Genomic DNA, 16,479 nt, shown 5'->3' on the forward strand with positions numbered 1-16,479 from the left:
AAATGATCAATGTACATTATAATGAAAAGTTGAAAATTATTAAATGAAATTAACATTACCTTTTTTCTTTTTCCTTCAATGCATAATATGTTGCCATTAATGATATTTGGAGTTTCATTTGTTAACCTTTTTCACATCTGTGCCACATGAACACTATTCATCCTGAAAAGCAATACACCACAGTGATTAGGTTTGGTTATTAAAAGTAAAAACAAAAAAAACATTTTATGGTACAATTAAAATAAAATCTTTGGTGGTAATATAGCATGCAATCTACACAGATACTATCATTCTCACTGTTTTAACTTTTGTTTATTTGTAGTTGGCACCATTTATTATAAATAATGCTTTTAAACTAATAAAATATAAAATACCATTACATAACGTTTTTGGGGCAAATATAATCGGAATGAAATAAATTCCAGCAATCAAAACTAGCACAATCATAACCTAAGTTTAAGGAACTCTTTTATAACACACAACTTATTAAATTATTATTATTTAGCAAGAAATTATGTTTTAGTGAATCATTAAAACAGTGATGATCATTGTATCTGTATAAATATCCTTATAGACTGCACACTACAGTAGCACCAACTTTTTATTATTAGTTAAAGCTGACAAGTTTTGATAACACAATTACCATCATCAGGGGAGGAAGGTAATCATGAATAAGGGATTATTTACAAGATTACTCATTTACCTTCCTCCCCCGTGTTTCCTGATTTTGTTTTTCAAAATGAACTTACACATTCACAGCTGTAGCTGAATATAGGCTAAGCCAACACTGTAAACACTAGCCCTGATGATGGTAACTATGTTGCCAAACCTATTTGGCTATAACTAATAATAATAAAAAATTTATTGTTCATTGTGCAAAAAAATGTCAATTTTTATGTCTATTTACTCTTATTATAGTAGCACAATGATCCTGAAAAGAAATTATAGCTTTGGTTAGCCTGATACAATTAGTTTGACTTTATGGGATGTGTATACCAAGTTTCTGTATTTTTTTTTATTATTCCTGTATGACTTTAAACATTAAAAGGTAATATCTAGTGATTTTGCACTAGTAATTTTTTCAAAGACTTGTTTGATTTTCTTGTATATTTCATAATTGTCATATTTTTTTACATGCTTAAGGCCCCATAATGATCAGTAAAATATAAGGTATTCAATTGTACTTTAATAAAATGTGATGGTAAAAATAAGCTACCATTGTTATCTTGCAGTTTGCTTCTTCCTTCTCTGAGGTAAGTCATCTACTGTTACCTTCTAGAAACTTAACTCACATCAAAAAAGAAAGGTTCTTCACATGTGAATATCTTATAATCTCTAGAACTATTTCATTGTTAAGAATGAATAAAACAGAACTTTTTATACTTAATGAGTACTTACATTGAACATAATTTATGTGATCATATTTTCATGTTAAATTTTGTGAAATATGTATTCTTATTTATGATGGCTGTTTTAAGTTATAATTTTTGAAACAATTCTAGTAAATAATTCATACTGTTGTACACATTTCTGTTGAAATCATATGGTATGCCAACTTTTTTTTTCACGTGAAACCATCTTCCTTAAATTATGCTTAACATTAACCATTTGTGAAAAGTATAATGTGCATAGGTTTGCCTCAACTATTTAGTTTTGGGTGTGTGAATTTTGAATCCCCCCCTCCCCCAAATATCTTGGTGACAAAGCTCAGTTGTAATTATAAGTAAGATTAAGAGATGGCTTGTGGAAAATTACAAGTTATACAATGCCATTCACTAGGTGTGTCCACAAAGACAGATAACATGAATCCATTTTATGATTATCATTCTATTTTTTATATTTCAGATGTCTGTGAATTCAACATGGGGTTCTGAACTCAGTAGACAAAACAGCACAACTTCTCCAGATGTTATTTCACTTGATTGAATGCAGTACAGCCATTATGTGAGTTAAACATGAAATATTTTCAACATTACTTAAAGAAGTGAAACCACTCTGAGCCAGCTTCATAGCTGCAATGTCAATGACTGATTATGTGAAGCCTAAACATTTGATTCAACCCTTTCATGAAGTTATAGCCACTAGATGGGTTGATTATGAAAGATTTCCAACTTTATTTGTCTTGCTAAAGAACTGGAACCATTCTGTGGCCAAGTGACATGGGAAAGCATCAGACCCTAAAACTATTATTACAGTATAATTTCAGTATGAAAGTGGAGAAAACTAGTTTTTGAAAATTAAATGTATTCTGTTGTGAATACATTATAAATGCTTGCTTTTTTGGACCATTTATGATTTTTATAACTGAGCAGTTTTTGTGTGTGTCTGTGTGTGTGTGTACTTTTGTGATCTGAAAACAGTTTTACAAAGAATAAGTTTTTTATAATTGTCTTCGTAATAGTCAAAAATAAATGGAAAAAATACATCCACTCAGACCTCTTGGTTGAAAGTATTCTGTTTGTTTATATATTTCTTTCTTTAAATCTTACAAATAACATTTTTACAGATAAAATTGTTGCATTCACATCTTCATTCTACTTTATGATTGGACCAGATCTAGCTAGTTCAGGTACTGTAGATAGAAAAATAGCAGTGAATGTCTTTTATTTCTATATGAATTGCAAGAGTCATATTGAAAACAACACAGTTCCTATGAAATACAAGCATTCTCCAATATATTTATCTTTGTGAAGATACAGTACAGGTTGTAAAGAATTACTTAAAGGTTACTAATTGCAAAGTGTGGTTTACTTTAAAATAACTTTCTGCTTAATAAGCCCTATATACAAGCGAATACATTTAAAACCTAATGAAGATATAATTACCTGGAAAATAAGAAGAATTACACAACTGTGAGAATACAAATAAAAAGTAAACATTTGGGATGAAAATTAAATACATAAACTTCTATCTGTCAGAAAATTTGCATATTGCACTATTTTATCCATCAAATACTGAAAAGTGTAAATTAAAGTTTCAATACTGATAAAAAAAATGGTTTCAGTAAGTTTTTACAAACTTGATAGCAGTCTCAGTGATCATGATCAGTATTCATATAGTGTAAATTCTTCAGAATTAAATTATATGTAAATAAAAGTATTCCATCCATTATAGTTATCCAGGGGTCAATACAAATGTATATGTGTGTTGATAATTAGTACATCCTTCAAACAGATTGTGAAATAATTTTATGTTGTGGTTCATTTAGTTATAATATTTATTTTGTACATACAATATGCTAAAGTGTGTGTGTGTGTTATACAGTGAAAATGTAGTGTATTTGAAATAGAAGTTGTGTATATTTTAACTTGTGCAGTTCTTTTAGTCAAGTTCAATATGACTGTTTTGTCTCCTTAAAGTAGTACTAATTGAACATGTTACAACACTTCAAGTTGTCCTAGATTGACATATGAAGAATCTTTTATCCTTAAATACATTTAAACAAAATCTTACTTTAATGGACTTCAATCTGCTTTGGAAAAGATCACACACAAAAATAAATTATTGTAATTAAAATTAAAGTACTAAAAGCCTTCTAACTGTAAAATTTTGTTCTTTGATAATCACAAAAAGGAAGTAATTTGTAAGAATAACCTTATATAAATGTCTTTCTTCATAGCACCAAAGGCAGAATTTTAGGATTTAGATTTTGAACAACTGTTTCTGAAAGTAATAATGCCATTGTTTGTTATTGATGTAAGCCTGCATTGGAATGAACTATGGAAATGTCACACTGCATTAGCAGAAATTAAGTAAATGCTTAGCACTCATTAGGCCTTTCTTTCTATTCACCAGTACAGTGTTGATGCAGCTTCTTGGAATTTTGTGCTTGTAATAAATTCCAAATTTAAACAAACGTTTATGTGTTCTAGCAATGTTTTTCTAGAATTGTTAAATGGAACTTTGTTTTTGAAAAGCAAGTTTTGGAGACTGCAAAAAGAATTTTTTTCCTCAGTGGTAAAAAAAAAACTAATTTTATTTACAGCTTATAATTCTGATATTGTTCATCAAACATCAAAAAAGTAGTGATTTTTTAGTGAAAAGTAACTTGATTAATATAATACAAGTAGTATTATAATACAAGATGATGCAAAAGTCACACCTACCATGAATTTTCCAAGTTTTGCCCTTACTGTGATTTTCCTTTGTCATGTTTCACTAAAGGTCTTTTTCTTTTGTTACAATAATTGACTGGGATGTCATTAACTTTGTAAGAATTTGCAGAAGTTACCTTTTCATGGTAATAATTATGCACATTTGAAACAACTGGTGCCTGATTACTGTATCACCCTCGTATGTAAATTAATTCTAACAGTAAAGATTTTGATGCAACTTAACTAAATACAGTTTCTTACATTTGCTACAGACTAAAGGTTATGTATTATTTATTTAATTTAGAACTTTCCTCCAAAACAAAGATGTACGTTTATTTATATAAAAAGCATGAAAAATTGGATGTCTTATTATTTGCTATCTATTTTGTTACCTTAACATAATAATCATTGATAGCAGTAATATTAATTGGCTTATCTTACTCTTGTTTTTGCCACTTTTATGAATTTTCTACGTATCTGTATGTACTTGAGTGGTACTGGGTTATTGGTCAAATACTTATTAATATCTACTACATTGATTACTGTCAGGTAAAATAAATTATTAATTGAAATTAAAATTAAATCAATGCCACAAAAATAATCATCTAATGAAAACTAGTGTTGCTCATTCTTCGCACTATTCAAGTCTTGTGAAAATAATTGACTAGTTGTATGTCATCAATTAATGAGCATGATGATTAATTGATTAGCAAATTCCACTAATTGTCAAACTCTAACCATAAATTATATAAAACTTTTGTTACTATAACTTAATTATTCACCAAAAAAATTTAAGTTTCTTTATCGTTTCTTCCTCTGAAAAAAAAAAAACAGCTTCAAAAACAATGTGAAATGTAAAAGGTGGATATAACTACAATGTACATTTTAAAAGAGATCATTAGGCTTAAAGCTTTGCTTTTTGACATTGCTTTTTTTAATTTAAGAAAGGACATTTGGACTGAAGGAATCTTTTAATTTTGTGTAATTCAATTACTGCCACCTGTATAGCTTAGTTGGAATTGCATAATTCTTTGTACCAAACAGTTTCAAAGAAACTAGAATTATAAACTCATGAGATGATACATGTACCTGTCTACAATTCTTAATGAATTTGTTTCTGCTAATGTTGAGTGGTATGGTTAGTATGTGTACATACTTTTAGAATCAAGTACTGTTATTTTATCACAGAAAACTTATAAAACAGAAAAAAGTTTAAATCTGCCATTTATATTAACATTGTTTTGTATGTTTTACTCACCTGGAAATCAATAATTTGTTCTTACACATTTCTCTGATTTATTACCTTTCCTTGATTTTGTGAAACACTCAAGTTGATTGGAAAAGCTGAGACATTTGTTGGTTCTAAACTTAAATATTTTATTAAATTAATATTACATAAGTGAAATTAATGTAGAACTGTTAACTATGTATTTGTTAAGAAATAAAAAAATGCTGAAGTGTAAAAAGGAAAAGCAGTTTAATAGCAATAAAATATTATTAAAAATAGTTCATAATTTGTATGACAAAAAATCTATGCTAATTATTAGCAGAATTCCATTTCAAAAAAAAGCTAGGTAAGAAAGTCAAATAGATCTTTGGATTATATTAATAAGTTATACTTTGGTGGGAAATTTTGTTCACGTGTCATTTATATAGAATTCACTGTTACTGTAAAAGGGGAATGACACATATAGTTGTATTTTACATTTATTTTTAATTATTAAATAAATTTGTGTTCCATAACTTTCTTGTCTACATCAATGATTATTTCATTTAAAAAAATAACTGAAGCCCTTGACTTACTCATCTTTTTGAATAGTTTAACAAATTCCATTAAAGTATTAAAATGATCTGGTCTCAATAGTACTGTTCATTCCAATCATAATCAGAGTTGCCGTGCGATTAAACTTCCCTCTTTGAACGGTATGTCATATATATACTGGTAAAAAATCTGTGTGTGTGTTCGCTCAACGAGGTACATGTTAAATTTTATATTTATGATTTAGCTGCTAAAATTTTTAACTCTCAATTAGAACTGACAACTGCATATCAAGAAATAACGACCAGAATTAATGTTCATGCTGTCACTACAATATATGTCAATAAATGCTCTAACCCACCTCAGGTAAATACATAAAACAATTACTGTTCTAGATGGACACCAACTTAGGTAACTGACCTAGCAAAATTTTGTATTGCCAAACATGAGTCAACCCATTTACTATACATAGATGGCATCATAAAAATACAGGCAAATTCAGTGTGACAAGTACTATTCTATTTAGATTCATAACATTGTGATTCATATTCTGTGTTCAGACAGAACACAACTTACTGCACATCACATGAAAGAGTCATATCAGTTCTAGTGTACTGGGGAGAGCAGCAAGTTTCACATAGTTTCTTCCACTCTGCAAGAAAGGGTGAACAATTCTCATAAAATGTTTGATGACATTTCACTTCAGAAAATTGCTTGATGGTTTGGAAATCAAGGTTGTCAATGACCTTTCAGCTGCATTTTCAAACTTTTAGTGATTATCTATCCTCGGTTGCACAAGTTGTAGATTGTCTAGGCATTACATCTACAGCACCAGCCATCCTGAGTGTGTAATAACTGAGCAATTATTACTTGATATATTGTAGAGATCCATCAACAAAACTGCTCAATCGCTCATAAAGTAAGAATTGCAACTTCCTTTCAGTCCATTAATTTTCTGATCAACAAACCATCTTAACTTTTGTAATCATCAAGTATCATTTACACAATATAATGCATACATTTCATAGTGAAATACCTCTTAATATCTTGGAAAGCAAAAAATGCTACTTTCAGTTACTGGTCTCACAATCGGTGACTTCCAAGCTGCTTGTCTGGCAGTTAACCCCAACCACAGTGATTAGGCAACCACTAGAACTATCTTATACCTCATCTGACTATTACAGCAAGATCAGTGCTTTCTGCATCTTCCTCCTTATCAGCTGGGTCTTTCTCTGACTTATTATTCCTGATTTAGTTGGTGCATGAGAGGTTTTCTGTAACATACAGTCTTAGTTTGTTGATGTGTTTCATACGCTTATGGGTGCCACATGACTAATGTCAATGAGTTGATCTGTTGGAGTATAATACGAAAGACTGGTCCAGCCAGAGTTGTATTGTTGGTATGTACCAAAGCCACACCCAGTCTTCATGTTGGAACATTTGCTCTTTAGTTACCATTTGGTGGCCTTTCCTAACTGTTGATATACAAACTCATTCACATTAACCAATGCAGACCTAAATTACTCTACATATACATGTGGAAACTTTGGCACACTTGTTCTAAGGCATGGACCATACATCTACATGGACTAGTAGTATTTTACCAAACAACCAGTCGATCTCTGCCATGTAACATGGTACACCATCATGATGTGCACAAGTGTTCATCCAAGTCAGAGAATAACTAGCTATTGAAATTAGCTCCCTGATGCATGTGATTTTTTTCGAGTGTTAAAAATTAAGTGGCCTGGTATGGCTAGGTGGTTAAGGTGCTCAACTTGCAATCTGCGGATTCGAATCCCCATCACACTGAACATGCTCGCCCTTTCAGCCATGGGGGCAATATCATGTGGTGGTCAATCCCACTATTCATTGGTAAAAGAGTTGGCAGTGGGTAGTGATGACTAGCTGCCTTCCCTCTAGTCTTGTGCTGCTAAATTAGGGATGGCTAGTGCAGATAGCCCTTATGTAGCTTTGCACAAAATCCATAACAAACAAACAAACAAAATTACATGATCTAGTGTTCCTCGAAGACATCAGTGACACACTCTACTGAAGTATTAACCAATGGGTAAACTTCAGCTCACTTAGTGAAGCAATTGATAATGACTAGCATATAACAATTACCTCATTCGGTTTCTTGGGGAGAACCAGTAATTTCCATAGCTAATCTCTAAAAGAAATACAACAAATCTCTGTTGGAGTTAATCCTATTTAGTCTGACCTTTCCTCTATGCAGCACATACCCTAAAATGTTAACATGACAACTTAATATCTCGACTCAAATGCAGCCAGTAGACCAGTAATTAAACATTAGCACAAATACGTGTAATACTGTGGTCGCCTCCAATCTTTGCATTATGGAAATTTATAAAAAATTGCTACCTCAGAGCTCTGGGATCACTAGCTGCAACGTAGGTTTAGAACCACATCTCAGTGGTTGAGACAGTACAACACACTTTCATGTACTTGTAGCTGCTCATATAAGTGTCACAGGTTACGTGACTGGTAGAATTTGTGGTATGTCAAGCCATCCAAATAAGACCACTTTTTCTGACCAATAGATACCGACTTGGTTCTGGCGACTGGTAATAGACATCTCTGGCTGCGTCAAGGAAATATCACTCACAAAATAAAGGCAGTCGTCTACAACCTCGAACCTGGCATTGGTATCCTCAAGATTGATGTACTATGAAAATTATTGGTTGTTTTTACCAGTTCAACTGACGAAGTGTGTTCCATAGGAGTTACGTCAGTCAGATCAAGCCAAGGAACAGTGGACTTCATAAATGTATGTAATGTTGGTGATAACTACTTCTGTATACACAAGTGGTGTTATGTGATTTTCTGTGGATGAAATTTAGTGCATCAGTGCTGTGTATCATGGCTATAGAAAGCAACTAGTATAGTAATATCTGAGACTGTATTTTACTTCCTGTAGTGAACACATAACCTAAAATCATTAGTCTTCTTCTTGACAATAACTACTGGAGTAGCCCAAGAAGAAGTGGAGGGTTCAGTTAATCAGTCACGAAGCATTTCATCCACTTCATCACGAAGCACTTGTAATTTAGTGGGAGAATAACGATAAGGTTTACTAAACACTGACTCTTCTTTCGTGATTACAATACTATGTTGAGACATATCTGTGAGGCCAGGTTTATTGTTAAAAATATCGACATATTCCAACAGAAGTTGCTTTAATTGTTCACAGTCTTTACTCTTCAAATGTGAACATTGTACTTCTTCAGTCAGTATCTTTTCAGTTTTAGTCATATCTAACAGTTGGCACATTTAATTCAGGAATAAGAGAAGTTAAGTGTTGCTTCGTCTTGCTGAATGAAGTCTAATCCAATAAGACAAGATGCAGCCAAATCTTTGACGACAAAAAAACATTGATCCGCAATGCTATTTGTTTCAAATGCTGTTTGATTCAAAATATCATAAGAGTTGACAGTTGATCATTCTAATCTGGAAGGCACGTTACCTCATTCAAAGATTTGAGTTGAAGTGTTGGATCATTTCTCTTGATTTGTTGTTATATATTAGTACAAAATAATCCGACCCAATATCTATAAAACCTACTACTTTTATGCCAGTAATTTTTAGGGTTAGGTGTTGCAGATCCGTTAAGTTGTTATTAAATAGTTAATGGAGGGTTTTACTTTCTCGGGACTCAAAACCTTCTTCTTTGATCCCTGCTCTCGTTTCCCAACTGCTGTCCATTGTTTCTTTGTTCCCTGTTTACATATTTTATTTTCTTGGGATAATGCATTACAGATGTATACTAGGCGTTCAGTTTTAATAACTTCACTATTAAAAGGCCCAGCATGGCCAGGTAGTTAGGGCGCTCGACTCGCAATCTGAGGGTCGCGGGTTCGAATCCCCATCCCACCAAACATGCTCGCCCTTTCAGCCGTGGGGACGTTATACTGTGATGGTCAATCTCATTATTCGTTGGTAAAAAAGTAGCCCAAGAGTTGGCGGTGGGTGGTGATGACTAACTGCCTTCCCTTTAGTCTTACACTGCTAAATTAGGGATGGCTAGTGCAGATAGCCCTCGTGTAGCTTTGCGCGAAATTCAAAAACAAACAAACAATCACTATTAAAAGTTTATTGTTCTAGCGATGCTCGAATTATTTTGTAAATTTAAGCACATCACCAACAGATATAACAAAGTGGCATTCCAAGTATTCTCGTAAATACACTGCAATTGTGACATTACACACCTCACAATTTCTCTTTCTTTAGCTTTAGGGTTCCATAATTTATAAGTTTTCAGAAGTTTCACTAAGAGAGAGAGAGTCACGACATAGTTAGTGAATTATTGTTGTTTATCACTCGATATCAAACTGAGAAACAAAACAATCTAAAGTCAAAATCCAAACTTTATGAAAAAGGTCCCTGTTTGGGTGCCAATATAATGGTATAAAATACCAACATGCTGCTACAATAAGGGTTCAACAACAATAAAAAAGCAATTCATTCAACTATAACAACACTTAGAAATAAATTCAGCATTTACCTAAACTAAGCTAATAAACACTTGCCTGGTCAGGACTTGACACTAACGTTAATGAACAATATATCATAAATATCGAGGAGCTGAGAAAAGAACCAGAAAGAAAAAACCTAATTCCAAAAATATACAGCAACACAAAAATACCTTTCAATATTAAGAACACTATCAAATGATAAACACCAATAATTCACTAACTGTATCGTGGCTCTCTCTCTCTCTTAGTGAAGCTTCTGACAGGGTATTTATTCACTGAGTAGGTCACGAGAGTATGTCTCATGTGATCATAAATTTACATACTCTTCTGCTACATTAGTAGTATCAGTATGTCATCACTAACGAAGCTGGTGTCAGTTCCATCATACATACATATTTACTGAGAATACACGTGGTTAGCTAGAAGGTGAGTTAGCATTTTAATGCAACTAAAAATTCATAGATAAACTAAACGATAGAAAGAAATAATATACGAATGATAAACACAACCATAACCATAAAAATTATAATTTGCTATCTCACAACATGTTGGTGGAATAATGTACAAACATTGCTTATCTTGTGGTGACCATACTTTTAGTTGAAAAACAACTGAACATTTGTTAGTGATTAGAAAAATGTCAATGAACAATTAATAATATTTTTGGTGTGTTACATTCTGTATGTATCTCTTCTCTACTTCCAGGCTATGGTGTCGTCCGTCATAGCTAAATACTCGCTACCAATGGCGATGTCTCTAGTCCTCATTGAGCTGGCTGAGGAACTGTCCAAGAACAAGAAAGTCCTGAATGAGCTGTTCAGGAATAGAACATTGTGTCCTGCAAGATGAAACATGGACTGAGAAAGACGATCAACAAACAAACTCTGAAGAACATTCGTAAAACTCCATTCTCAGTGCACATAGATGAGAATGTGAGTGCCAATCATAAACGAGTTTTAGCCATTCTGGTCAGGTAATGCAAAATTAGAAAAGAGATGGTAATTTAACATCTGATATCTCTGGAGGTTATCAAGGTAGATGCTCAGGTCCAGGTGTTTGAGGAGAAGAGGATACCATGGGTCAACCTTGCTTCTATGCTCATGGACTCTTCCTTAGTGATGCAATGCTCCAAATCTGGGTTTGAACAGAGGCTCAAGGCGAATGCCCCTAAATTGGCTGGCATGGACAGTGATATGTGCCATCCTATCCACAATGCCTGTAAAGTGTTCTGTAAACCATTTAAAGGATGGATGTAGAAACTTTTCATTGATCTGCATAATGATTGCAAGTGGTCAGCAGACATGAAAGACTATATATCTGAAGCTTTTGAACTACTTAATATAAAGTTCACGATGCCACAGAGTGTGATGTGTCTCTCAGTATGCTGAGAGTATGGGACGTACTTGTTGTGTTCTACTATACCTTCTTGTCAGATGATGATTGGTCCAATTAAATCCAGACAGTACTCACTGTATACAGGAAACTGTCTCGAGAGAGAATCCATGAAATCGGGAATGTGCTGACAGCCAAGAAGATCATAGAGAGAATGCCATGAGAGCAAGAGAACACTGCTCATCATGAATTTTTATTATTCAATGCAATTACAGACATCTGAGCCAATGGTACACAAGCTGCGTGACAAGATAGAAGAGGTCTTCAAACAATTCCTCTCCTGCTACATGAAACAAAAGATTTTTACTGGAAAATCTATTAAGTAGTTGAAGAAGATGGACTTGACATGTGATGATGGCCGGTATTTTGAACAGAAAGGCATGTTCATAGGTATTGCAGTGAAAGATATTCTCAAGGAGAGGAGGAGAAATGATGTTGTGAAGACAAAGTTTATCCAGCAGGCTTTTGCTGCTTATGTGTGACATGTGGCAGATATTTACCAGGTGAGCTTCCCCTTGATAATCCACTATTGTAGGTATTATCAGCCACTGACCCAGAGGCATCCAGACATACTTAATATTACCGAGAACCGAAGGCACTGCCATAGTTCATTCCATATCAGCTGAATGACATACAAGCTGGAAGTCCAATATTATTAAGTGGACAATGATCTACTAGATCATACACTGAAGGTTGACAAATACTAGGCCAGCATTCTGGACAAGGGCAAGTATGAGTTCCTGTCAAAAGTGGTGACTGTTACTCTCGGTATCTTTCATGACCCATTGGTGGAATCATCATTCAACATCATGGGTGATGTAATGGACAACAACTCACCGAACATGAAGGTGGATACCTACAGATAAATGAGGAATTTGAAATATTAGCTGCAGTCCAACAGGGAAACTGCCTTTCAAATGTCCTCAAGGTCAGATACTATCCATGACCCAGTTGACAAACAACTAAGCTACAACGTGCGGAAATCGGCATCTGTATACAAGAAAAAGTTGATAGATAAGAGAGAGGCTCTGGAGAGAAAACGTCAACGCCTACATTTAAAACCAAAGCTAGCCACCAAGACAAAATCAAAGGACAGGCAGAGAAATTTTCCTGTCTGTGACATGCCATCGCACTGAAGAAAAAAATGAGACAACTGGGAGTGAAAGGACAGAAATAATCTGACAAGAGTGGACTGTCTGTCTTGTGGAGACCATACTTATTACTGTGTTATAGTTTTTGATGTTCTGCGTGCATTTCTCACATGATTTATGCCCTTAATATTTTATGTCTATGATCTACTGTCAGGAGATGAAAATGTAAGCTACATCCAAAATCTTCGTCTTGTCTGTTTCCTTCACATGGATCAAATCATTTGCAAGCTCTCACAGAATCGGAACAATAAATAACTCGTTGTATGAATGTATGTTCAGAATAATTCATTACATTGTTGCATTCATGCTACACAGCTGAAAATGTGTATAGTGGAGAGTCAATTCATATACATGTATAAGGAGTGAAATTTTTTCGGAACAAGACATTAACATTTGCTGCAATGAAACTGTTTGTGACGTATTTTTAGTCTACAAATGCTAAGTATTCAAATAATTTCAAGAAATAGAAATTTATTTCACATTTAACGTCTTGCACAGAGACATACAGCAGACTAAAGAATGTTATAAAAAACGTGGATACTAACTAGCAAACCACGGTATCAAATAAGGGTGAGATAAACTCGAAGCACATTACATGACTTAGCTGGCTATACATTCCAGGTCTTGACCTGAAAAGTATGGAAAATAACAGTCATTGGTTCCAGTGCTGAACAGACGCGAAACGCTTGAAGAAAGCAGCAAGTGTTTATATTGAAAATCATCATTAGAGGAAGCAATGGCATACAAAAAACGTCTAACGGTATTTTGAAAAGAATATACAAGTGGAAAATTATATGTGAAAAGTCTGAAGTTATGCAGATTGTTTCTACCCACTCTGGGTTAGTCGTCTTTGGTGCTTACAGCAAGACCATCAGATTATTACCAAAAGATAGTCTATTACCAACCAATTAACAAGGGGTTATGGTTTGATGGAAGATTTCACTTACACCAATTACGTTAAAGGAACTACTTGCGAAAGTAGATCTGCTGAACTTTTTGAATAGTCGTAAAAACACGGTAATTATGTATAAAATCACAGTTCGAGTGTCCTTCAGCGGTAACAATCCACCTTCACTACCCTAACCACACCTTGAATTTATCTCTTCAAAGAATTGTGTTCATACTATATTCACCAAAAAAGAATGATAGATTACAAATGCATAGGGGCAGGTTATGAGAGCTACTAAAATCTGTACGTGCTCTATCCCACACATTATACAATCAGACTGAATTCCATCTCTGCCCTGCTCAACAGCTACAAAACCCTACATGAGACCTTAAACTGTATCGGCAACAAGTGCAACAAATGTGATGTTTGCAACAGCAACACATCAATTAGCCTAGATGATAAATTTCCAACCTTCACCGCATTTTTGGTCTGGATTTTGCAAAAAATATTTTCAGTGTGTGTGAGCAAGCAACATTCATCTTGAAAAAGCCATCAAAGGTGGCTCAGAGTATGAGCACTTGTGTCAGTGGTCTTAAGAAAAATCTTCGGCAGCAAGAGAATAATTTTCACAAAGTCTGTGTATGTGTAAATGCCAATGCTGAAATCACTAGCAGAGAACCAAGTTTACCCAGACAGAAGAAAGTGCCACGAGGATTCCATCATTGGAATGTAGTAGAACATCAGTTAACCAATGCTAAACACTGCAACATGGTGCAGTATTACAAAGCCATCAATACTTGTGCAATTGATTTGAACAGCCTCTGATCAAGAAGAATAGCAGATACTTGCTGACATCGAAACTAGCATTGTTCAAGCTGCTAATGCAGAGATGTCATGATGAACGACAGTATATGGAACCTGTATGGAGGTGACCTGGATTTTAATCTCAAACCATTTGAAGGATTCATATATCAAACATTTTTGATGTCAAGAGAGTCACATCAGTGGACACCATTGTAGAATTACTAGTGGAGAATACTGCAGTGAGAGTTGCAATAGCAAAGATCCAGCGATGGGTGCATATACATTCTTGTCTCAATGAATGGCAATTCTCACTCCAGAGATGGCCGGGTACTTACATCTGCAGCATAATGACTGAGAAGTGTTAAAAGAACGTTCCAATTCTTCATATTCTTAAGTGTAAAACTGTATCAATTAGACCTAAAGTTGCTGGCAAGGGATTTTTAAAACTGAACTTTCTATTTGTATATAAAATAAGGTACAAGAATGTATACACATATATTTGAATTCAAGAACTGTACCCCCCCCCCCAGTGGACAGTGGTATGTCTGTGAACTCACAACACGAGAAACCGGGTTTGGTACCCGTGGGCAGCGCACAGATAGCCCATTGTGTAGCTTTGGTATTGTTTTTAGGCCTACTGTAAAATTAAATCATTAATAGCCAATCATCCCTGTATGACCTAAGTTAGCCATACTATTATTAGAGTTGTTATAAGGGAAAATGACAGGAATTCTTGATACATTGTAAATTTCCTGGTCCAATTGTACAACTTTAGAAAAACATTTATATAAGTTATTACAATTGTGGGGCTTCCTCTCCCAATTCATATTTGTCCCACCACTTATGATGCCTGGTCTACATTGAGGATGTTTTGGTGTTTCGTCATGTATGCAAACCTGTGATATTTCAACAGGTGAAGACTTGTAACTGAAAACAGGAAAATACATGCTAATACACACACAAATAGAATTTCTCAGTCATATTGCAGGTTCCTGCTAAGATAGCAGTAGTGATAAACTGACCTCAACCTGTGATCAAGCGAGAAATCTGTAGTTTCCTCACTTTGTGTCATATCTTTGTGGCCAACTTCTCCAAGATAGCAGCACCATTGTCTGCTTTCACTAAAATTGAGACACGGTTTGAATGGAATGAGGAATGTGAAAAGTATTCCAATCCCTAAAGTTTGTTTTAATGGAGACTCCAGTGCTTACATACCCACGACAAGACAGCAAATTCCTCTTAGACACTAACATCAGTGATAATGGAATCAAAGCAGTGTTATCATGGTTGCAGGATTGATTGTAACGTGATTTTTTATAGCTCATTAATACAGATACTATATAATGAAAAAGAAACTGCTTGTATTTGTAGTATTTGTAAAACACTATTGTCACTACTTGTATGGTAACAGTTCTATCATCTGAATGGGCCATGCTTTGCTGAAATGGTTAATGAACTCTAAAATTCTGTAAGGAATAATAGCACATTGGATAATAACACTGCAAGAATATGAGTATATGTATTCTTTGTGTCTCTACAACAGGCAGTTGCCATCCATTCTGTTTCATCGTGAGTTTTTGTAATAATGCATCATCCAGGTCTGCAACACTGAAACAAAAAATTCCACTACACAGTGATATCCTGTTCTTCCATAGAATGTGCTGATCTTGTACACTGTGTAGTAGTTGAAACCATTTCTGCCAAAGCAGTGTCAAGCCATGCAGTAGCAGATTTTTGTAGTGGATAGGTGCCATGATTAACACGTTGGAAGCTGCAAGAAAAGCAGCTGAAAGATCCAGGTTTAGCATAGGCACTTCATACTCGATGACGAGGAACCTACTTTGAGACTAATAATGGCTGGAGACGGCTTGAATGGGTAATGAAAGTAAAAACT

At 34.2% G+C, this 16,479-nt stretch overlaps 1 protein-coding gene and 1 long non-coding RNA gene across 5 annotated transcripts in view; both read left to right on the top strand.

Moving 5' to 3' along the window:
- The window catches only part of LOC106469271 (E3 SUMO-protein ligase PIAS2-like), a 95,913-nt gene extending 93,103 nt beyond the window's left edge, over positions 1-2,810 (top strand). For 3 of the 4 annotated variants that reach the window (XM_022397741.1, XM_022397742.1, XM_022397743.1), the window contains 2 exons: positions 1,233-1,253; positions 1,846-2,810. In XM_022397741.1, the coding sequence (XP_022253449.1) occupies positions 1,233-1,253; positions 1,846-1,926 (102 nt within the window). In that variant the 3' untranslated portion in view covers positions 1,927-2,810. The remainder of the gene's footprint in view (positions 1-1,232; positions 1,254-1,845) is intronic. The other variant, XM_013929757.2, reaches the window with a different exon arrangement.
- An 8,261-nt stretch (positions 2,811-11,071) lies between these two features.
- The window catches only part of LOC111088235, an 8,028-nt gene continuing 2,620 nt past the window's right edge, over positions 11,072-16,479 (top strand). Inside the window, exon 1 of the long non-coding RNA XR_002612828.1 lies at positions 11,072-11,281. This is a non-coding gene — a long non-coding RNA (uncharacterized LOC111088235). The remainder of the gene's footprint in view (positions 11,282-16,479) is intronic.

Source organism: Limulus polyphemus, unplaced genomic scaffold (genome assembly GCF_000517525.1).
Source record: "Limulus polyphemus unplaced genomic scaffold, Limulus_polyphemus-2.1.2 Scaffold3388, whole genome shotgun sequence".
NCBI lineage: Eukaryota > Metazoa > Arthropoda > Merostomata > Xiphosura > Limulidae > Limulus > Limulus polyphemus.